Source organism: Aquarana catesbeiana, linkage group LG06 (genome assembly GCF_042186555.1).
Source record: "Aquarana catesbeiana isolate 2022-GZ linkage group LG06, ASM4218655v1, whole genome shotgun sequence".
Taxonomy (NCBI): Eukaryota; Metazoa; Chordata; class Amphibia; order Anura; family Ranidae; genus Aquarana; species Aquarana catesbeiana.
The window spans coordinates 81,347,771-81,372,980 of NC_133329.1; the positions used below are offsets into that span (position 1 = coordinate 81,347,771).

General features: G+C 42.3%; 1 protein-coding gene across 2 annotated transcripts in view; it reads left to right on the top strand.

Annotated features, from left to right (window-relative positions):
* PEMT (phosphatidylethanolamine N-methyltransferase) overlaps positions 1-25,210 on the top strand; it is a 247,669-nt gene that overhangs the window by 185,841 nt on the left and 36,618 nt on the right. For both annotated transcript variants that reach the window (XM_073636305.1, XM_073636306.1), the window contains exon 5: positions 7,151-7,262. In XM_073636305.1, coding sequence (XP_073492406.1) covers positions 7,151-7,262 — 112 coding nt within the window. The remainder of the gene's footprint in view (positions 1-7,150; positions 7,263-25,210) is intronic.

Genomic DNA, 25,210 nt, shown 5'->3' on the forward strand with positions numbered 1-25,210 from the left:
AGAGTGCTCAGGACCTCGGACTGGGCCGAAGGTTTACCTTTCAACAAGACAATGACCCTAAGCACACAGCTAAAATAATGGAGTGGCTTCACAACAACTCAGTGACTGTTCTTGAATGGCCCAGCCAGAGCCCTGACTTAAACCCAATTGAGCATCAATGGAGAGAACTAAAAATGGCTGTCCACCAATGTTTACCATCCAACCTGACAGAACTGGAGAGGATCTGCAAGGAGGAATGGCAGAGGATCCCCAAATCCAGGTGTGAAAAACTTGTTGCATCTTTCCCAAAAAGACTCATGGCTGTATTAGATCAAAAGGGTGCTTCTACTAAATCTATTCTGAATTAGTAATTAAAAAGCAATCCTGCCCCTTTTCAGTGTAAATGAATATCAGCTGGTTCGGTCTCAACTAATGGCCTATAAAAAGGTGTCTCTACCAAGGTGTCACACAAGAAACATCTCATGAATGGTAAAAGCAAAGAGCTCTCTCAAGACCTTTGCAACCTTTTTGTTGCAAAACATACTGATGGCATTTGCTATGGAATGATTTCTAAACTTCTACATGTTCCAGTGAGCACTGTTGAGGCCATAATCTGAAAGTGGAAAGAACATCATTTCACCATAAACCAGCCACGACCAGGTGCTCCTCGCAAGATTTCTGACAGAGGAATGAAAAGAATTATCAGAAGAGTTGTCCAAGAGCCAAGGAGCATTTGTGGAGAGCTTCAGAAAGACCTGGAATTGGCAGGTACAATTGTTTTAAAGAAAACAATAAGTAATGCACTCCACCGCCACGGCCTTGTATGAATACTCAACAGCAAAGACTCCATTGCTGAAGCAAAAGCATGTTGAAGCTTGTTTAAAGTTTGCTGCACAACATTTAGACAAGCCTGTGAAATACTGGGAGAATATAGTCTGGCCAGGTGTGACCAAAATTGAACTATTTGGGTGCCATAATACACACCATGTTTGGAGGTCAAATGGCACATCACCCCAAAAACACCCCAATACCAACAGTGAAGTTTGGAGGTGGGAACATCATGGTGTGGGGCTGTTTTTTAGCATATGGTACTGGAAAACTTCATGTCGTTGAAGGAAGGATGAATGTAAAAATGTACCAAGACATTCTTGATAAAAATCTGCTGCCATCTACCAGGATGATGAAGATGAAACGAGGGTGGAAATTTCAGCGAGATAATGATCCCAAACACAAAGCCAAGGAAACTCTCAATTGGTTTGAAAGAAAGAAAATAAAGCTGCTAGAATGGCCCAGCCAATCACCTGAATTGAATCCAATAGAAAATCTATTGAAAGAACTAAAGATTGAAGTTCATAGAAGAGGCCCACAGAACCTTCAAGATTTGAAGACTGTTTGTGAGAAAGAATGGGCCCTTCCGGCAATGCCACATCCTCTGACACACCAAGGCTGAAGAAGATTTTATTTGGGTTATACACCCAACTAGGCAACAACAACGAAATACAGCAGCAGCAATAAACAGTAACAAAAATAAAATAAAACTGTACAATACAACAATGTAAGGACCAATTATTGCTGGACCCACTCTCTTCCTGGTACCTGAATCCTAAATCTAAGGCTAGGTTCACACGGCTTTCCACAGCAGCGTGGATCGGAGGGGAGAATGGGGCAGCGGACTTCACAGACTGACATGCCTACAGCTCTGACATGGAGAGTGAGTGGATTGTTTTTAAATGTTACGTTTATTAAAAACTACCGCACCAGCAGCTACCTGGCACCTCTTTCTCTCCCTTATGTTTTGACTCCTCTGTAATTGCCCCCCCCCTCCCCCTCTGATCCCCCTGCTGTCCGGGTCCCATGGGGGTATTGGGGGGAGGAGGATTTGTAATAGGAGGGGATGGGGTAATGGCACGCCAATCGCAAAGCTTCTTTCAGGTGACAATCGCGGCAAAATCGTACAGCGGCTGGGGTGCCATGCCATGCCATGCGCCCCTAAAGTGTTCAGGTTTGGCCTTTAAGAAAAGGTGACAACCCTAATTATGACGTGGGGTTGTTTCTCGAGGATGGGGCTTGGCCCCTTAGTTCCAGTGAAGGGAACCTTAAGGCATCAGCATACAAGACAATTTCATGCTCCCAACTTTGTGGGAACAATTTGGGGATGACCCCTTCCTGTTCCAACATGACTGTGCACCAATGCACAAAGCAAGGTCCATAAAGACATGGATGAGCGAGTTTGGGGTGGAGGAACTTGATTGGCTTGCACCTCAATTCAATAGAACACCTTTGGGATAAATTCGAGCAGAGTCTGCAAGCCAGGCCTTCTCATGCCTGACCTCACAAATGCAATTCTGGAAGAATGGTCAAACATTCCCATAGACACACTCCTAAACCTTGTGGACAGCCTTCCCAGAAGAGTTGAAGTTTTTATAGCTGCAAAGGGTGGGCCAACTCAATATTGAACCCTACGGACTAAGACTGGGATGCCATTAAAGTTCATGTGCGTGTAAAGGCAGGATTCACAATACTTTTGACGATATAGTGTATATTCAAGTGAATGGGCTGGCCCTGTGCGACAAGCAAAGTCGCAAGCAAACCCCTTAACAGAATCCCGAAGCAGGGAACCCTCATTCCCACTACGCAATGCTGTGAACGGGGCCTTAATGAAATTGTAACTTTTGAATCATCTGTCTGGAGTTCAGGTTTAAAGCCCAACTCCGAGTCATAGGAGTTTAAATGTCCTGAGCCTGGGACAGTGTTTTTTTTTTTTTTTCTAATGCAAGAATACACATTTGTCTGCCCCTAAGATACATTACTTACAAATTTGATCACAGCGGGAGGGGGGGATCGGGTCTTTGATTTATAATTTTAGTGAGCCTTTCAGCAACAATCTCAGCCGCAGCATGCTGTATTTCATTTAGATTAAATAACACGAACATAAGTAAGTTTTTCTAACTTGCTAGCATTCCTCCAGCCACACCGTATCCAGGATGAATTAATGAGCAATTGCACGCTTATTAATCTGCTTTATTACTGCACATCAGTTGGCTTCATAACAAGGGCGGAAGTACGTACGAGAGTACATTGCCAATTAGAATACATTATACATCATACACATATAAATATCAGGCCACGCAGGGAGACCAGACCATCCATCTCGTTACTAACGCACATGACGCTGCCGCGATGCAGCCAGCAACAGCAGGATAATTTGCTCCGTTCATTAGAGCGCACTTTGCCACAGATTACCATTACCATTTTAGCACCATAATGTGTATATTTAGACCTGTGACATTTTGTGCAGTAAAAATGTACACTTCTTAAAGGATTTTTTATTTCATGTAACCTTTCCCTTAATTGCCCTTTTTTGTTTTGATATCTTAACAACACTGAATTGAAATTATGGAACCTACTGTAAGTTGATTTTTTTTTTTTTTTTTTTTTTTTTTTTTTTGTGTCTGTTTATTTATTTTTGCTGCTGCTGCTGCTTGAGAATACATTTATGTATTTTTGGGCTAAAGTCCCTAAACTGATGTAGACCCTAAACTGGATGAGCAGTGGACCATAAGCTCACAGCATGTGTCACATGGCCACTTGTAGTCTTTGAAAGGGTGGCAACGCAGGAGCACAACTGGGAGACGGTTGTCTCCCCATAAGAGGAAGTACCTAACAATGACCTTCATGGCAAGATCACTTGTACCAGCTTGGACCAACGTATGTTCCATACCTGGCTGAAGTCCCTAGCAGTTGGAAATCACTGAAGTACTACTACTCCAATTATCTCCACTTGCTTCCAGGTCCCGTGCTGAGAGGCTGGCCTAAAGCATTCTGAATACACGACGCTTGGCACAGGCAACATTCTGAGAATGCTTTGTAGTAGACTTTACTAAAATGGTAGCTACAACACTGACTCCTTGTTGCATAAATGTGAATGGGATGGGTAAAAGGTAAAAGATGGCTTCAGCGCTGGTTCTCCACCCGTAGAGAACTCCTCAGATGCGTTTTGCCCTTTTCGGGGCTTAATCGTGGTGGCCTTTACATACTGTATATACCATACCTGGCCGATCCTTCTGGAAGATGGAAATCACTGGAGTAGACACCACTACTCTCCACTTGCTTCTGGGTCCTGTGCTGAGCGTCTGGCCTGCCGCATTATGAGCACAGGAAGTCAACTGCTTGTCACAAACGCCAGCCAGAGAATGCTTTACATTTTCTAAATGAATGCAAAGTCTTTTCTGATTGCATGAGGTGGAGAGGCAGGGCAGTGATGTCACAATCTCCACCTCATCCAATCAGAGAACACTTTGCATTCATTCAGAAAATTTAAAGCAGCCTCTGAATGGCCCAATGTGTCAAGCAGCCGACCTCCTGTGCTCATAATGCAGCAGGCCAGACGCTCAGCACAGGACCCAGATGCAAGTGGAGATCGCTGGAGTAGTGGTGTTCATGTTCATCTCAGTGATTTCCAGCTTCCGGGGGCCCGGCCAGGTGTGGTATATACAGTACGTAGGCCACTATGATTAAGCCCTGAAAAGGACGAAACGCGTCTGTAAAATTCTCTAGGGGTGGAGAACAGGAGCTGAAGCCATCTTTTAACTCTTACACATCTCATTCACATTTATGCTACAAGGAGTTGGTGTTGCAGCCACCATTTTCTCAAAGTCTACTGGAGCTTGACAAGCCAATTCTGTCTGTCTTGCACCAGCCTTTTCACATGCTGGTCCAACTGACACAGGTTTGTGGGGGGGGGGGGGCATTTAAGTGGTAATATTTTCATTGTTTTGGGCTACATATATGTATACAGTACATAGGTACATTGGTCCAAGCTGGATCAATGTAGCTATGTATAAAGTATCCCTACCTGGAAGTCCTCTTTAGACTAAATTAGGCAGTATATCAAAGTATTTTATAGATAAACCTGCAATGTATGAGCATTTCGAGCCATATCACACTGGATTGTGGGTTTTCTTCTTTGCCTTCTGGTTTTGACAGCCCGAATGGCCTTTTTGTTGCAAATTTGATAAGATAAAAATTCAGTGCTCAAGTAAATTGTAATAAATTCAACAAAAGTCCATAAGATGAAATTGATAGAAGGTGAAAATCCCTGCACCAGCTTCAGTGAAAAAAGTAGATTCACACGACACCACACTGATGAGGCCAATATCCTTACCAGAAGCGGTAGACCCTCAAAGTATAGAGCAGTCCTTAGCACCTTATGACAACCAAACATCACCAGGAATCCAAGCGATAACCACTGATCCCTTTAAACACAGCGTGGCTCCGGTAGATGCCACCATAACATCAGTATTCTCCTCGATACCATCGGCAAACCCCAGAAAGCATTTACCTTGTTAAGGTATACTATATTGTCAAAAGTATTGGGACGCCTGCCTTTACAAGCACATGACATTTAATGGCACCCCAGTCTTAGTCCATAGGGTTCAATATTGAGTTGTCCCACCCTTTGCAACTATAATGCCCTGTACATACGACCGGTTTTGCCGTCGGAATAAACTCTGAAGCTTTTTCCGACGGAATTCTGCTCAAGCTGTCTTGCATACACACGGTCGCACCAAATTCCAACCGTCCAGAACGCGGTGACATACGACGCGACTAGAAAAAGGAAGTTCAATAGCCAGTAGCCAATAGCTTGCGTCTCGTACTTGCTTCAGAGCATGCGTAGTTTTTGGTGCGTTGGATCAGCATACAGACTAGCGTTTTTCCCGATAGTAATTAGTTCCGTCGGAAAAATATAGAACATGTTCTCTATCTAAAACTGTCTGAATTTTCGACAGAAAAAGTCCAATGGGGCATACACACGGTCGGAATATACGATGAAAAGCTCCAATCGGACTCTTTCTGTCGGAAATTCCGCTCGTGTGTACGCGGCATAACAGCTTCAACTCTTCTGGTAAGGCTGTCGACAAGGTTTAGGAGTGTGTCTATGGGAATGTTTGAAGTCTTGGCTCGCAGTCTCCGCTCTAATTCATCTCAAAGGTGTTCTATTGGGGTGAGGTCAGGACTTGCTTGTGACTTTGCTTGTCGCACAGGGCCAGCCCATTCACTTGAATATACATTATATCGTCAAAAGTATTGTGAATCCTGCCTTTACACGCACATGAACTTTAATGGCATCCCAGTCTTAGTCCGTAGGGTTCAATATTGAGTTGGCCCACCCTTTGCAGCTATAAAAACTTCAACTCTTCTGGGAAGGCTGTCCACAAGGTTTAGGAGTGTGTCTATGGGAATGTTTGACCATTCTTCCAGAAGCGCATTTGTGAAGTCAGGCATGAGAAGGCCTGGCTTGCAGTCTCTGCAGTCTCTGCTCGAATTTATCCCAAAGGTGTTCTATTGGATTGAATCAAGTTCCTCCACCCCAAACCCGCTCATTCATGTCTTAATGGACCTTGCTTTGTTCACTGGTCCAAATCATTTGATGGAGGGGGATTATGGTGTGGGGTTGTTTTTCGGGGTTTGGACTTGGCCCCTTAGTTCCAGTGAAGGGAACTCTTAAGGCTCCAGCATACCAAGTTATTTTGGACAATTTTATGCTCACCTGTAGAAGATGATTAAAATGCGCATCAAAACATTCTCTCAAGATGGCCACGGCGTCCTGCGTGCTTACATCATACGTCAAAGGTCCCTCTTACGTGTTTCATCATAAATCGTCATCATCAGAGGCATGACAGACATATGCAAGCATGCTCTAAATTCTCAGGAGGCCAGATATTATGAAACAGGAACTTCAATAAACACATAGTTGCACTCCAAAGATCGGAACAGGTAGAACTACCAGTAACATAACCCGGTGTATTCCCACTGCAAAATAAAAAGAGGCAATTCTAAATGAATGAACCACACCAAACTGCATGGTACTGCAGTTTGGTGGCCCCCAAATGTGCTAAGTTTCCTCTACGTTCTAATGTGTATTGGCCCTAAAGGCTGACTGTTCAGATTCTTGCATAAACCCAATTGTGACTGGTTCTTGTTAAGGCAAAACAAAATAGCTATTGTTCCAGAGTAATCTTCTCCATGGTAAGTAATGGATTTTATTTGAGTTGCTCTCATGTTGAATATTGGCAGATGAAAAGAGGTTGCTTTGGGTAAGACCGATCACTTTTACATTCATGCATTTTGAACCGTGAGGTCTAAACATTTTTTTCTTGTCTGGTTTCAGGAGACTACTTTGGAATCTTAATGGATAAGAAAGCCACCGGCTTCCCCTTTAATGTCATGGAAAATCCAATGTACTGGGGCAGTACAGCAAATTACCTGGGACTGGCCTTGTTGTAAGTCTATTTTAAATTTATTTAAATGAAGCAAACAGTTAAATACACATTTAGAAATCCACACATAGGGGGCTGGTATACCAACCAAAGGATTTAAAATATGTAGATAGCATAGCCAGATCTTGGAACTCTCTACTGTCGCAAAAAAGCGTGGTGAAGATCACGCCCCTTGCCTACTGATTGGACAATAATAAACCATTGCTCCCTCCTGCGCACTGTAGCAGTGATCTTCCTCCCCAGTTGATGCTTTGCAGGGTAACAAAAGACTGATTTTTACGTATTTAACCAACTGAAAAATGATTCCTTGCAGTGGGGCTGCACTTGAACTGCGAGGGTTAATTGTTCCTTTGGGTCTAGGGCAGGGGTCTCCAAACTTTCTAACCAAAGGACCAGTTTACTGTCCTTCAGACTTTAGGGGAGCCTGGCTGTGGCCATTGGAAGTAGAGATTGTCCTGGTATCTGTGGGAGCAAACAATACATCTTTGGTATTAGAGGAATAGAGCTCCATCATTGGTGTCAGTGGAAGGAATAGTGCCCCATTGTTGGTGTCAGTGGGAGGAATAGTGCCCCATCCTCGGTGTCAGTGGGAGGAATAGTGCCCCATCATTGGTGTCCGTGGGAGGAATAGTGCCCCATTGTTGGTGTCAGTGGGAGGAATAGTGCCTCATTGTTGGTGTCAGTGGGAGGAATAGTGCCCCATCCTCGGTGTCAGTGGGAGGAATAGTGCCCCATCCTCGGTGTCAGTGGGAGGAATAGTGCCCCATTCTTGGTGTCAGTAGGAGGAATAGTGCCCCATTCTTGGTGTCAGTGGGAGGAATAGTGCCCCATTATTGGTGTCAGTGGGAGGAAGAGTGCCCCATCATTGGTGTCAGTGGGAGGAATAGTGCCCCATCATTGGAGTCCTTGAGAGAAATAGTGCCCCATTATTGGTGTCAGTTGGAGGAATAGTGCCCCAATATGGGTGTAAGTGGGAGGAAATGTGCCCCATCATTGGTGTAAGTGGAAGGAATGGTGCCCCATCATTGGTGTAAGTGGAAGGAATTGTGCTCCATCATTGGTGTCACTGGGAGGAATAGTGCACCATCACTGGTGTCGATGGAAGGAATGGTTCCCCTATTCTTGGTCTCAGTGGAAGAAATAGTGCCCCACCATTGATGTCAGTTGGAGGAATAGTGCCCCAATATGGGTGTAAGTGGGAGGAATTGTGCCCCATCATTGATGTAAGTGGAAGGAATTGTGCCCCATCATTGGTGTCACTGGGAGGAATAGTGCCCCATTATTGGTGTCTTTGGAAGGAATAGTGCCCCATCACTGGTGTCGATGGAAGGAATGGTTCCCCTATTCTTGGTCTCAGTGGGAGAAATAGTGCCCCATTGCTAGTGTCAGTGGGAGGATAGTGTCTTGTATCAGTGGAAGGAAAAGTGCCCCAAGGACCAGATAAAGGCAAGCAAAGTGCAGCATCTGGCCCCCAGATCGCAATTTGGAGAGCACTGGTCTAGAAGAACAAAAAAGATTTACTTACTTAATCCTCTGATCCTCTCCACGGCTAGGCTTCTCCCCGTGACTACCTCTTCTCCCCGCAGCCTCTTCTGCCCGCAGCCTCTTCTCCCCTGCGCACATTGGCAGTCTAGGCTTCTGACCTCTTCAAGACCAAAGCAGATTCCATAATCCTGCCATTGCGAGGGATAATTCAGACTTTTCCTAGAGTTGGGCTTTAAAGAAATACTCAGGAACTAGTTACATTTAACTACCGGTATATACTTGTGAAAAGAATACAGGATTTTGGTGTTTAGAAGAAAAACTCTAGTAATTTTATTTGGATTTGTAAGAGAGATAAAGCAGTATTAAACTTCACAAACAAAAATGTAATATATTGCAGCTTACCAATCCTTAAATGTGATGGCTGCATTAGCTTTTTTTCTGGCCTTTTTTTGTTTTCTTTTTATTTTAATTTGGTGTTCCTGCCAGTTACACACGTCCTGTCTTGGGGTGGCTCCATTCTATGAAGGAGCGTCGGAGACACCTTTAGACAGCAGAAGTTGACAGTGTTAGATGCAACAGCAGATTTAGATGGCCTTGACTAGCAAAGTAAAGTCAAATTCCAGCAAACACTTTTTAAGCAACCATAGCAACATTTTTGTTTCCTTTTGGGGTTAAGGTTTTAAGTAAATGAGCAAAAGCTGACTATTGTTGACACCCCTGTCAGTGGTAAATGGTTTGTCTCAACCTCAAACTGTCCTCTTGGCTCATTAAGTCCTCATAGCCTCCTGTCCTGTGACTACCATTGCCTGTGCAGCACCTGTGGTCAGAGGATCAGCTGCAGCCTAGTCCCTCTGACCTATTGAAGAATAGCACCCAGCTCCAACCTAGTCCTCTTGGTCTATTGAGAAGTAGGCCAACTTTTAGGCCTCATGCACACAGGATGTTTTGCAAACTTTCCTGGCAGCAGCGTTTTTGCAGAAAAAAAAAAAGCCAGGCGCCTGTAACAGTGTCTAAAGCTTTTACAAGCTTTTAGGTTGCGTTTAACTGCTTGCCGATCGTATAATATAAAATATATATATATATATATATATATATATATATATATATATATATATATATACACCCAGTCCAATATTATTATGCCAATGATATTTTTCTCATTTACTTAAATAATTGATGTTAACAGTCAGCATAATTCTCATGTTATCAACTATTAAGAGTACACTTCAAATTTTATTGAACAAACCCTTCTAATAACAGTTTTTTTTTTTTTTTCAAAATAAAAAACTTACAATGCACTGTTCCAAATTATTACACACAGTAAATTTCAAAACACTATAGGTTGTAAAGAACTAAAAAATTGGCATTTGTTGTGTTTGCAGCATATTTACTGAAATCAAAAGCTATTTCAATCAAACTTTGAACAACATTTTAATTTTTTAAACATCTTAACAGGTCATGTTACATTTTAACATAGGACCCCTTTTTTGATAGCAGTTTCACAAGTCTTGCATCCATTGAACTTAGGAGTTTTTGGACAGTTTCTGCTTGAATTTGTTTACAAGATGTCAGAATAGCCTCCCACATCTTTTTGACCCCAGATCTCACATTTAAGAGGTCCTGCCATGCTTTTTTTCTATTACTAGGGATGTTTACAATCCTTGTAATAGGAATAAAAGTGAACCAATTTTTTATTTTTTTTTTAAAAGGACAGTGTCAAAATAAAAAATAAAATAAGAAAAAAAATGTAAAAATTTAAAGCGCCCCGTCCTGCCGAGCTCGCGTGCAGAAGCGAACGCATATGTAAGTCACGCCCGCATATAAAAACGGTTTTCAAACCACACGTGTGATGTATCCCCGCGATCGTTAGAGTGAGAGCGATAATTCTAATACTAGACCTCTATAACTCTAAACATGTAACCTGTAGAAATTGTTAAAAGTCGCCTATGGAGATTTTTAAGTGTAAAAGTTTGTCGCCATTCCACGAGCGGGCGCAATTTTGAAGCATGACATGTTGGGTATCAATTTATTCAGCGTAACATTATTTTTTCACAATATATAATAAAATTGGGCTAACTTTACTACTGTCTTATTTTTTTTTAAGTCAAAAAGTGTATTTTTTTCCGAAAAAAAAAAAAAGGCGCTTGTAAGACCGCTGCGCAAATACGGTGTGACATAAAGTATTGCAACAAATGTGATTTTATTCTCTAGGGTGTCTGGAAAAATATATATAATGTTTGGGGGTTATAAGTAATTTTCTAGCAAAAAAAAAAATATTTTTACTTGTAAACAACAAGTGTCAAAAAGAATTAAGTGGTTAAAGCCCATGCCACTAAACACTACTAAAAGCCTACATGTGCATGGACACATAGGCTAACATGCAGGGAAGTTTAGAGGCAGGAAAAAAAACCCTGACGACCCTAGAAGCAGCTGCAAAAATGTTCAGTATGTATGAGGCCTTCGGATGAAATGAGGTATCAATTTTGCAGAGAAAATTTGCAGGAGTGAGGTGGTTAGGATATGCTTATGGGCACCGCCTGAAATTCAACATTAAAATGATACTAAAGGATCGTTTTTTTATTTTTTTTTTAAATAACAAACATGTCCTACTTACCTCCACTGTGCAGCTCGTTTTGCACAGAGTGGCCCCCGAACATCCATTTCCAGGGTCCATCGGCAGCTCTCGCAGCTCCCCCCCACATCAGATAACCCCCGGGAGAGCGCTTCTCCAAGGGGGTTACCTTGCGGGCGCGCTCCTGATTCCAGCATTCGGCGTCCATAGAGGCCGAATGCAGGACTCGGCCCCGCCCCCCCCCCCCGCCGCCCGTGTCATTGGATTTGATTGACAGCAGCGGGAGCCAAGGGCTGCGCTGCTATCAATCCATCCAATCAAGAGCCGGGAACCCATGGAGAGAGGGACGGCGGGGACGTGCCAACGGAAATTCGGGGGGCCGGTGACTGCAAGGTGTTTTTTCACCTTAATGCATAGGATGCGTTAAGGTGAAAAAGAATGAGCCTTTACAACCCCTTTAAGCTCAGCTGGTGTGCAAAGTTGCTAATTGTAGAAAGTACATTGTCAGCTTATTGTTCTAATAAGCAAATTACTGACTGATTTAATGTATATCTCCCTGCTGTTACAGTAACCAGGCCCCAGTTACCAAGGGAAAGGTGAGAGAATTGACGATAGGTTGTTCTGTAATGAATTAATATCTTGTAACCAAACCCCAGCCTTTGGGGGGCTCTCGGCACCGTTCGTCAATTATAGCAATCAGCAGCCATGTAAATTTGTTCCCATTTGCATCAATATATCAAGCAGCTGATAGGAGATTAGTATTAGTACAATCAGGCCTCGCTAACAGCTGCCAAAAGAAGATGTAATGAAGTCGGAACAGGGCCAATTGTAATGACACTGTATCCAGCAGCTCCCGTATAAGTAGATGGTCCTCTGCGCCAGAAATGTTATTTCATAGAAATGTAACGGGTCTGCCTCAGGGGGCTGTGGAAGTATTTTTATACAGCATTACAAGAGGACACAGGGATATGCTGTACTCAGATGTTTGTTTATAACAATGACTTAAAAGCAACTTTAGCTAAGTTTGGACCAGTCCCTTAAAGTAGCACGTCGCAAAATCCAACAAAAGTATAATTTTTCCTGAAAAATCTGTACCCTTTATAATCAAAACGCTATCCTTGAACGCCGCTCCAGAACTACTGTAACCATTTTCCTGATGAAGAAACGTAAGACCATTCAGAAACTCAGTAGTAGAAAAACAGCCCCAAAGCATAATGTTTTCACCTCCATGTTTGACGGTGGGGATGGTGTTCTTGGGGTCAAAGGCAGCATTCCTCCTCCTCCAAACACGGCGAGTTGAGTTGATACCAAGGAGCTTGATTTTGGTCTCATCCGACCACAACACTTTCACCCAGTTCTCCTCTGAATCATTCAGATGTTCATTAGCAAACTTCAGACGGTCCTGTACATGTGCTTTCTTGAGAAGGGGGACCTTGCGGGCACTGCAGGCTTTCGGTCCTTCATGGCGTAGTGTGTTACCAATTGTTTTCTTGGTGACTATGGTCTCAGCCGCCTTGAGATCATTGACAAGATTCTCCGGTGTAGTTCTGGCCTGATTCCTCACCGTTCTCATGATCATTGAAACTCCACAAGGTGAGATCTTGCATGAAGCCCCAGACCGGAGGGAGATTGACAGTTATTTTACGTTTCTTCCATTTGTGAATAATCACGCCAACTGTTGTGACCCTCTCACCAAGCTGCTTGGTGATGGTCTTGTAGCCCACTCCAGCCTTGTGTAGGTCTAGAATCTTGTCTCTGACATCCTTGGACAGCTCTTTGGTCTTGGCCATGGTGGAGAGATTGGAATCTGATTGATTAATTGCTTCTGTGGACAGGTGTCTTTTATACAGGTAACAAGCTGAGATTAAAATCACTCCCTTTAAGAGAGTGCTCCTATTCTCATCTCGTTACCTGTATAGAAGACACCTGGGAGCCAGAAATCTTGCTGCTTTATAGGAGATCAAATATTTATTTCATTCATTAAAATGCAAACCAATTTATAACTTTTTTGAAATGCGTTTTTTCTGGATATTTTTGTTGTTATTCTGTCTCTCACTGCTAACATTAACCTACCATTACAATTATAGACTGATCATTTGTTTGTCAGTGGGCAAATGTACAAAATCAGCAGGGGGTCAAATACTTTTTTTCCCCTCACTGTATCATCCAGGATCATTCTTGTCTGACCATTGATAGGAAGCTTCACCAGTGAATCTGACAGCAGGAGAGAGCTAAAGCTCTATACTAAAAGCCTATTACCTGTTTTACAGGTGTAAAGTAATGTGATAGGCTGGGTACCAGGTCCTGTCTGCAGTACCCATGTTGCTTTCTGGTGACAAGGGCACTACCAATTGGCTGTTGGAAGAGTCTATCACCAGGTTCTCACAGCATGACATAATGGCGGGGGGAGGACTTAAGACCAGTTGGCTGAGCAGCAGGGAGCACAAAGAGAAACTTCTGATCACCAGTCACCACTACTGGAAAAGAGGTGACATGGGAGATCACATGACGGTGGATTAAGGTATTTTTTTCTGCATTTTAGAGACTTAAAAAAAAAAAAAACTGATTAGGTGTGGTTAAAAGTTAAATATAATTTTGGTACTTTATAAACTTAGAAGAGATACCTTTTAAAGTTTAAAGAAGCACGCAAGGATTAAAAGTACTACTTTAATGACATCAAAATAAAAAAAAATTGTTTATTGGCAATAAGCAAACGATTACAAAATACATAATATCATGCAAAATATAAAATGTAAAAAGAAAAGTAAAGGAATAGGTTCCCTTGTCAGTATGTGTGCTAATGTGTGTTCTAGTGCAGAGTAATATATGCAAAACGCTGTGATTTGAATCTGTTCTTGAAGGATCAGTTGACCAGTAAAAGAGGTGTTCAGGGGAAGGGATTGCCTTCACTACTTAGTAAACGTAACCTAGAAGCTGATGCATTTTTATATCCATCATTCAAATCAAATAATTTTACATAAATTATTACAGTTAGTTATACATAAGATATTATTTTTTATATATTCATGCCCTAATTAGGAAATGTAACAGTAGAAAGCCAGAATTCATAACTTATATTACTTGTTAACTTTTTCATAGGATGAATATAGTATCGCTTTTGCTTTCCTAACCTAGAAAAAAACAAACTCAGAGCCCAATAATTTGGGTCCTTTCACTTTGATACATAACTTAACTGTCACGTACCTGGAGATGGAGCCTGACGTGGAGAGGAAGGCAATCACTTACACCTCCGGCCTGGTACCCCTGATAAAGTAAACAGGAGGCACAGAAGCTTGGAGTGGCACGAGTGCCTAGCAGTTCGGATGGTGAAGGCTGTAGATGAGAGGTCTGTGCACAGAGGAATGCAGGCTGGATCGTTACAGGGTTTCCAACCTCCTGCGGCATTTTTTACTGACAAAACATTGAAAATTTACTGATGGAGCACAATTTGGCAGGTACTTGGCAGGTCACATGCAGCAGATATAAGGATGGCTGGACACAGAGCAGGGTCAGGCTAGCCGGGTCGGTCACTAGCAGGCATGTCAGGAACAGAGCAGTAGGCAGAAGAGTAATCAGGTTCAAGCTAGAGTTGACAATGGCAAACAGGCAGACAGAGGGGTAAAGCAGATTTGTGGTGCAAGAGCAAGCCAGAGGTCAGGTCAGGTAGCATACAAGCGTGGTCAGACGGATCAGAACAATTTTTTTTTACTGACAACCTGAGAACTTACAGAAGTCCTATTAAAAACTAATGCCCCATACACACGATTAGAAATTCCATCAGAAAAAACTATGGTTTGGTTTTTCTGACGGAATTCCGCTCAAGCTTGCCTTGCATACACACGGTCACACAAAAGTTCTCTGAACTTTCGACCGTCAAGAACGCGGTGATGTACAACACTACGACAAGCCGAGAAAATGAAGTTCAATGCTTTCGAGCATGCGTAGAATTAATTCCGAGCATGCGTGATTTTTTGCGTGTCCAAATTGCATACAGACGAACGCATTTTCGGATAGGAACTTTTTCCGACCTGCTATCAATCTTTTGCTGGCTGGAATTCTGCCAGCAAAAGTCTGATGGAGCATACACACGGTCGGAATTTCTGACCAAAAGCTCACATCCGACTTTTGCTGGTCGGAATTTCTGATCGTGTGTACGGGGCATTACAGTGAATATTTGAACAGTATAAACATGATATGGAAACACTGACAATACCTATAACAAAGTAATTTGCTTGGTTTACACTTAAAAAGTGAACACGGCATGAAGCTATCAGCCCCTAATATTTACTGGCCGTTGTAAAAAAAAAACACTGATTTTTACAAACTGTCAGTAAATTTACTGGCGGTTTGCAACCCTGGTAGCAGGTACTTGGTAGGCTTGCAGGTGGCAGACAGCAGGTACTTTGCAGGCTGACAGGTCACAGGCAGCAGGTGCTTGGCAGACTGGCAGGTAGCAGACAGCAGGTACTTGGCAGGTCACATGCAGCAGATATAAGGATGGCTGGACACAGAGCAGGGTCAGGCTAGCCGGGTCGGTCACTAGCAGGCATGTCAGGAACAGAGCAGTAGGCAGCAGAGTAATCAGGTTCAAGCTAGAGTTGGCAATGGCAAACAGGCAGACAGAGGGGTAAAGCAGATTTGTGGTGCAAGAGCAAGCCAGAGGTCAGGGCAGGTAGCATACAAGCGTGGTCAGACGGATCAGAACGGCAACAGGAGATCAAACACAAGGAACAGGTAGAAGGTAGCAGATCGCTGTAGAGCATAAGGTAAAGTCCTAGTGCAGCAGAGGTGTATATATCGTATTTTTTTTTTTTTTTATTGAAGAATCAAATTTTTCCTTTTTTAACCAAAGTTGTGCTTTAAACATAACTGGAAAATTAAGTAGTGTAGCAATAAGTTAACAGGTTAAAATATTTTATATGAAACAGATGGCTGAGACATAGGTTTTCTAAGTATGTGCAAATTTCAGGCATTGTAACGATGCTGATCTAAGAAAACAGTCCAGAAAACATCCTGTCCCCTTGTGGCTGATGGCTTACAGTCTGCTTGTGATCCAGATCTTGTTAGAGTAATAGGTATAGGACAACATTTAGCATAATTCATACCCATGGCTGTAACAAAATACTCAGGCTGCATGGCAGTTTTCTGCTTTAGTTGGCCTCTTGTGATCCCAGTGCCCTGACTAGAGTCGCCCGTGAATGGATTGCCCCTCCTTAACATCATCAATTTTAATCTGCTTCTTCGCCTGGCTTCATAAGAAGTTATCATTGCACACCGCATCACCATTTATAAACAAGCATTCAAGCTGCTTACATATTAACGAGGGGCCCTACAATTATAAGGAGTAGATCATATAAGGGCACAGAAACATTGCATAGTCAAGAAGCTTTCATGGGTTCACATGTGTTAAAAACTCTAAGCGTAAACGTGTACAGTGGGGCAAAAAAGTGTTTAGTCAGCCACCAATTGTGCAAGTTCTCCCACTTAAAAAGATTAGAGAGGCCTGTAATTGTCATCATAGGTATACCTCAACTAATAGAGACAAAATGTGGAAACAAATCCAGACAATCACATTGTCTGTCTGATTTTTGAAAGAATTTATTTGCAAATTATGGTGGAAAATAAGTATTTGGTCAATATCAAAAGTTCATCTCAATACTTTCTTATATATCCTTTGTTGGCAATGACAGAGGTCAAACTTTTCTGTAAGTCTTCACAAGGTTGTCACACACTGTTGCTGGTATGTTGGCCCGTTCCTCCATGCAGATCTCCTCTAGAGCAGTGATGTTTTGGGGCTGTCGCTGGGCAACACAGACTTTCAACTCCTTCCAAAGGTTTTCTATGGGATTGAGATCTAGAGACTGGCTAGGCCACTCCAGGACCTTGAAATGCTTCTTACGAAGCCACTCCTTCGTTGCCCGGGCGGTGTGTTTGGGATCATTGTCATGCTGAAAGACCCAGCCACGTTTCATCTTCAATGCCCTTGCTGATGGGAGGAGGTTTGCACTCAAAATCTCATGATACATGGCCCCATTCATTCTTTCATGTACACGGATCAGTCGTCCTGTTCCCTTTGCAGAGAAACAGCCCCAAAGCATGATGTTGCTACCCCCATGCTTCACAGTAAGTATGGTGTTCTTTGGTTGCAACTCAGCATTCTCCCTCCTCCACGAGTTGTGTTTCTACCAAACAGTTCTACTTTGGTTTCATCTGACCATATGACATTCTCCCAATCCTCTTCTGGATCATCCAAATGCTCTCTAGCAAACCTCAGATGGGCCCGGACATGTACTGGCTTAAGCAGGGGGACACGTCTGGCACTGCAGGATCTGAGTCCCTGGCGGCTTAGTGTGTTACTGATGGTAGCCTTTGTTACGTTGGTCCCAGCTCTCTGCAGGTCATTCACTAGGCCCCCCTGTGTGGGGGGGCCCCTTCTGGGATTTTTGCTCAGCGTTCTTGTGATCATTTTGACCCCACGGGGTGAGATCTTGCGAGAAGCCCCAGAACGAGGGAGATTATCAGTGGTCTTGTATGTCTTCCATTTTCTATTTATTGCTCCCACAGTTGATTTCTTCACACCAAGCTGCTTGCCTATTGCAGATTCAGTCTTCCCAGCCTGGTGCAGGTCTACAATTTTGTTTCTGGTGTCCTTCGACAGCTCTTTGGTCTTCACCATAGTGGAGTTTGGAGTGTGACTGTTTGAGGTTGTGGACAGGTGTCTTTTATACTGATAACAAGTTCAAACAGGTGCCATTAATACAGGTAATGAGCGGAGGACAGAGGAGCCTCTTAAAGAAGAAGATAGATACAGGTCTGTGAGAGCCAGAAATCTTGCTTGTTTGTAGATGACCAAATACTTATTTTCCACCATAATTTGCAAATAAATTCTTTCAAAAATCAGACAATGTGATTGTCTGGATTTGTTTCCACATTTTGTCTCTCATAGTTGAGGTATACCTATGATGACAATTACAGGCCTCTCATCTTTTTAAAGTGGGAGAACTTGCACAATTGGTGGCCGACTAAATACTTTTTAAATACCTACTAAATACCCCACTGTATGTATAGCCAAGCCAAAAGATTTCTCTCACCTACAAATGTTGGAGTTTTCCATCACTTTCTGTCTTGGTGCCAATGGTCACAAATAGAGGAGATGAATCTCCCCAGCGGAAGTCTTAGGGTTCCTTTCTACAAGATGTGATTACATGCAGTTTTGTGTGTTTCTCTTAACCCATAAAGCTGTACTCATGAAATAAATGAAAAATATAAAATGAAAAATATATTAAATAAAGGGATCCATGCAGAAATCAAGTCCATCCACTATTGGGTGCACCTCCCATCACCAAAATTATCGTGAGTTCAATCCTCCACCATATAAAGTGCCTGCTTATCGGAACACATTGACCTCCTATTACAGAAGGTCAATCTCGCCTGTGGCTTAACCCAGCCAGGGCCTTGTTCCCTCTGGAACTGATGGGAATCCACCTCTTTGTAAGTACTCAATGTTTAAAGCTCCACATGTAAGAACGATAAAAGCTTGCCGTGGTATAAAATCCTTTATATGTTTATTATATATTTCTAAGAATGCACTTACATCAAAATCCTAGGAAATTTGCTTGTATAGTAAAAATTTCCAAATCTGCTATCAGGACGCCATCACACCTATCGGGGGTGGTACTTGTAACTAGCAGTAGGATGCATCATATGTTTCCATATATCTGATGTTTTTATAATTATTCTTAACTAGATCAATGTGTATGTTCATGTATATCCTATTCGTTTTTGTATCAATAAACTTCTTTTTAACTATAATTCAACACTGCCAATTTCTGCATTGCCCTTAAAATCCCATTTTGAGGTACACATCTAGTTCTAAAAATCTGAGTAGCTGTGCTCATCTTATGCTTGATTCAAGGTAAGCCTCATATAATTATAACACCATAAAACCGGTGACTCAATACGCCGCCCGCTCGTCTTGTGATGAAACGCATCAGGTGAAGTGATGGGCTGATGTCACCACGTGCGGAATTCCCGGAAGAAGGGGCTGATTGTACAAGCCGGCTGCCTTTTTATTATTCAAGCAAGTTTCCTTGGATTATGATGTAAGTGCATTCTTAGAAATATACAATAGACATATAAAAGATTTTATGCCATGGCGAGCTTTTATCATTCTTACATGTGGAGCTTTTAACATCGAGTATTTACAAAGAGGTGGATTCCCATCAGTTCCAGAGGGCTCAAGGCCCTGGCTGGGTTATAAGCCACAGGCAAGATTGACCTTCCATAATAGCTCAATGTGTAGGCAGGCACTCTATATGGTGGAGGATTGCACTCAGGCTCACGATAATTTTGGTGATGGGAGGTGCACCCAATAGTGGATGGACTTGATTTCTTCACGGATCCCTTTATTTAATACATTCTTCAATATATACTTTTTACACGTTATTTTTCATTTACCGGTATTTCACGAGCGCAGCTTTATGGGTTAAGTGATTTGGTGCTGTGTGGGTCTCACAGGAAAGCTGCGGCTGTGTAGTTTGTCACAATAATTAGGATAACAGCGCAGTTTTATCATTTTGTGAATTAGTTTTGAGCGTTGTACTGGAAGCTACTTTCCAAATCCACTCATGTTACCAGGGTTTTTTTTCATTATAGTAATGCATTGCACTGTGGTTTTAAAATGTCAACTCAAGCATTGACAAAACGATATCTTTATGCATATGAAAAAAGGTTGGCATAGCATGTTGAAGCAGAATACCAGCTAATAAAATAAATAGCTCAGAAAAAGAAAAATAAACAAGCAGGTTTTGCTGCAATACTCACCCTTTATCTGCCGTCCCCCAAAGAAGATCTTTTGCAACCTCTAGATGTCTCCAGTCTTCCAGGTTGAAGGACGTTCCAGTATCATTCAATTCACTTCCTATCAGGCTGTCATGGACATACCACCTGGGGGAGTGCCATTACTGAAGCCTGGGCTTACAGTAATGCTGCACTGAACAGTACCTACATGTTTTTTTATGAGCATTGTTCATTACAGGAGTAGGGACAACTGCCTGAGAAGAGAAAGAACTCTTAACGTCAAGGGACCAGCCAGAAGACTGCTCAGTATTGTGTATGTATTCCTTTTTTTTTTTTTTCAATAAATGCCGGGGGGGTGTTGTGTCTGGAAGTGGGATAGAGGACGTGGGTCTCTTTAGCAAGCTGGAGGTGGATTTAACATGGCTTGGAATAATCCATGTGTGTTAAATCTAATCTGGTGTGAATGAGCCCCTAGGAAGAAGCAGAAGTGGAAATAAAAGATGTATTCACATTCCTTTATAGTTAATTGAACATTTTTGCTTCAGAGTTTAGTGCAGACCAGCTTTTCAAGGCTGAGCATTATATGTGGCATCTCCCAAGGTAGGCTGGCCATACATTTATACAATTGTCTTGTGCAATTTTCCTTTAGATTTACCAAAACCATATAATATGAGGTCAAGCCTGAACACTTTAAATTTGTATGCAATCAAGCAGGCCCTTGCTGTACATATCAAAAAACAAACAGAAATTCCCAGCGCTGCCCTAGCTTGTCTGATAATAGGTCCAAAAGATGGTGAATGAAGTGTCCAGAATTGTGGAACTGAAAATAGTTAAGCACCTATATATGAAACAGTGTCTCTTATGTACTCTTTCTGGATGGGAATGAGAGACAAAAAAAATCAATGAGAAATGTCTGTAGTATCCATTGGAAACGGGCAGCCTGCTCTGGGGTCAGGGAACCCACACTGAAACAGAAGAGGGGAAGCTGAGGAAGGAGGCGCGAATTGCCTCTGAAATGCATTCTGATTGGCCAGTTATACTCTGGGGCTGACAGCTGTCATTCAGCTTTTGCAGCTTGTACTATCTCACCGTCTCGTGCAGGATCCTTCACACAGACCACCTGGGCACAGACAGCCTCTCATGATTACACTGTGAGTTGTGCATGTTACTGTGTTTTATATTTACTTGTTAAAATGTTTTAAACTATTGACCGCCTGCCCCCCCCCCCCCCCCCCCCTGCTTTACATAGTTGAAGGGTAATCTAAAGGAAACTGAATAAGAAAATTGTAAAATGTATGGCCAGCTGTACTCGGCAGTTTCAGGTAGCAAGCTAAACCAATTCATGAGCTAATATATTCCAACAAACACTGCAGTTCTTTTAGTTCACTAAATTTACCTAAATCTGAATTCTCTGGCCAGAATCCAAAGAGCAATTTACAGGGTCACTGGGAGTGTACTTCCTGAAGCTGTTCCTATATATTGTCCTATTTCTCTTTTTCGTGTACTTCCAAGTTGGGATTGAATCTAATGGCAGTTGTGAGAAACCGTTTGGCTTTTTGTATGCAAGAGACAACAAAGAACTTGCATTGGGTGTGCTTGGAGAATTCCTTTAATTTCAAGCAGGGGTTCCCAGATCATGGTGGCGTAAACTGGTGCACCATGGCACAGTTTGGGTGAAAAACTGAAGTTCTGAGTACTGTACAGATAGTACTTTGTTGTATGTTTGCATTTCAAAGCTTACTTTTTCATTTTACTGAAGTATACCTTTGTCTATCTGTATTTGTTCTGTCCCTATAACACATCTGCCACACAGAGCATTTTTCTCACTTACGCATGGTCCTCACTTTTTCTCTGTACTAATGGCTCCGCCTATTACAAACATTATTTTTTACATGTTGCCAACCAATAGAAGGGAGGATCAATATGTCCTATCTAGGACTATTGCTTGTAATTGTTCAGGTTACAGAGGGGACAGGAAAGAACCTGTTCACCTACATACAAGTGTTTCAACTTTAATGATAGCTTCTCTCAAAGGTTCCTTGTGTTCTCCATAAAATAATGTCAATGTGACAATTAGAGCATGGCTGTTTATTTCCTCTTCGGAAGCCTTTAGAATATTAGTGATTAAATGTTTCAGTTTGCCATTATAAACATAGAATCTGAATTGTGAAATACTATGCTAATTAATAGTGTTCCTGAGTTCAGATCCTCCTCATACTGTAAATAGTATAGTGTCCTCCAGTAATCTACTCCAAATGACTGGTTTTGCCAATGAGTTCAGCTCAGTTTGTTGATGTGAACCAAATGCTCTCCTGTCTTAAAACGGAAATTTAACTTTTAAAATAAATATAAAATGTGCAGCTAAATAGTTACAAGCTGCCACAAAGCTGGGCACGTTGAACTAAGTATTCATTTTACACAGCGTACTCTGGGGATCTCCAAAAGACAGGTTTTGCCAATGAATTTAGTTTTTTGAGGTGAACCCCAAGGTCTGCTCACTTGGCACTCAATTCTGACTTTTAAAACAAACTTGACATTTACAGCTGGATAGTTAAAGCAAACCTTTCACAAACCTGAGAAAAAATGAGTATAGGATGGAAAAAATCCATCAGTAGATGCAACCTGAAATACCTGTATTAAAAACAAAAGTAGATCCTGAGATATAGGTAGCTGATGATAAAAGCAAATGTAAACTTTTCTCTTTGAATGGAGCTTGGCTTTGCCACCTTCTGTCCCCAATGAATCCCCATTGGTTCCTTTAAAAAAATGCCTGTAGTGAAAATGAAAAATGATGGTGTAAATGAAGCACAATGGATTAGGTGCAGTTGTATATGTACTTCCAAGCATGTAGCTTTAGAAGCTTCCTACAGTACCACCCAAAGCATAGGTTTTCTAGTCAGAAGCTTCAACACTTTTTGGTGGTATCAAAGAATGGACTACCCTCTCCTTTGTTCTATTAAATCTGTACACTTACTTTACACTGTCATATATTCCTGCACTTAGTACACATGCTGTCTTTACACCATCATCTTCATGGTAGTAATACTTTAAAGCAGCCTTTCTCAACCTATTCAACACAGGGGAAGCCTTGAGTTAACTTTCTGGTCTCGGGGAACTGCTAAAAATAACTACATCTACAACTCATGATACACTATATTACCAAAAGTATTGGGAACGCCTGCCTATACACACACATGAACTTTAATGGCATCCCAGTCTTAGTCCATAGGGTTCAATATTGAGTTGGCCCACCCTTTGGAGCTATAACAGCTTCAACTCTTCTGGGAGGGCTGTCCACAAGGTTTAGGAGTGTGTCTATGGGAATGTTTGACCATTCTTTCAGAAGCTCATTTGTGAGGTCAGACACTGATGTTGGACGAAAAGGCCTGGCTCAAGGTTTCCACTCAAATGCATCCCAAAGGTGTTCTATCGGGTTGAGGTCAGTACTTTATGCAGCCAGTCAAGTGCCTCCACCCCAAACACTCTCATCCATGTCTTTATGGACCTTGCTTTGTGTACTGGTGCGCAGTCATGTTGGAACAGGAAGGGGCCATGACCAAATTGTTCCCACAAAGTTGGGAGCATGAAATTGTCCAAAATGTCTTGGTATGCTGACGCCTTAAGAGTTCCCTTCACTGGAACTAAGGGGCCAAGCCCAACCCCTGAAAAACAACCCCACACCATAATCCCCCCTCCACCAAATGATTTGGACCAGTGCACAAAGCAAGGTCCATAAAGACATGGATGAGCGAGTTTTGAGTGTAGGCACTTGACTGACCTCAACCCTATAGAACACCTTTGGGATGAATTAGAGTGGAGACTGTGAGCCAGACCTCCTTGTCCAACATCAGTGCCTGACCTCACAAATGCGCTTCTGGAATAACATTCCCATAGACACACTCCTAAACCTTGTGGACAGCATTCCTAGAAGAGTTGAAGCTGTTATAGCTGCAAAAGGTGGGCCAATTCAATATTGAACCCTACAGACTAATGCCCTGTACACACGATAGGATTTTCCGATGGAAAATGTGTGATAGGACCTTGTTGTTGGAAATTCCGACCATGTGTAGGCTCCATCACACATTTTCCATAGCAATTTCCGACACACAAAGTTTGAGAGCAGGCTATAAAATTTTCCGATCGTGTGTACACAAATCCGACGCACAAAGTGCCACACATGCTCAGAATAAATTAAGAGAGGAAAGCTATTGGCTACTGCCCCGTTTATAGTCCCGACGTACATGTTTTACATCACCGCGATCAGAACGATCGGATTTTCCGACAACTTTGTGTGTCCGTGTTTATGCAAGACAAGTTTGAGCCAACATCCGTCGGAAAAAATCCATGGATTTTGTTGTTGGAATGTCCAATCAATGTCCGACCGTGTGTACGGGGCATAAGACTGGGATGCCATTAAAGTTCATGTGCCTGTAAAGGCAGGCGTCACAATACTCTTGCTAATATTGTGTACATTAGTATGATGGTCAGTGGGAAGAACGCCCCTTATACTTGTGGTCATTGAGACGAATTATCCCCTAAAAAAAATCCATGGTGTCAGAACTTATCTGAGAGGTAGAAATGGCTTATTGCTCAAGGAACCCCTAGCAACCTCTGTAGGAACCCTGGTTTAGGCTGAGCTCACATATGAGCCGCATGCGGCTGACCACAGGGGTCTGTTGCGTCCTGGTTCACTGCTTCAGGTCCAATTTCAGCACAAATTTTGGGATAAATTCGGACCTGAAATGGACCAAAAGAGGCACAGACCCGCTGCGGTGATATGTGAACCGGCTCCATAGAGAGTCAGTCAAAATCTCTTGCTATTGAGAATTGAATTCGGGGAACCTGTGAACCCAGCCTGAAAGGAACAAAAAGGGAGGCATTGGGGATGGGAGCTGGCAGAGCCAAGCTAAATCCAAACACAAGCACATATGAATGCACTGATTTAATCCTTGTACTTGATTTACACCATTATTTTTCATGACAGGCATTCTTTAAAGGATTACAGTAGAGAGTTATTGGGGATTGGAGGTGGCAGAGCTTAATCAAAAGTGAAAAGTTGACAATTGCTTAAATCACCAGCTACCTATATCTCAGA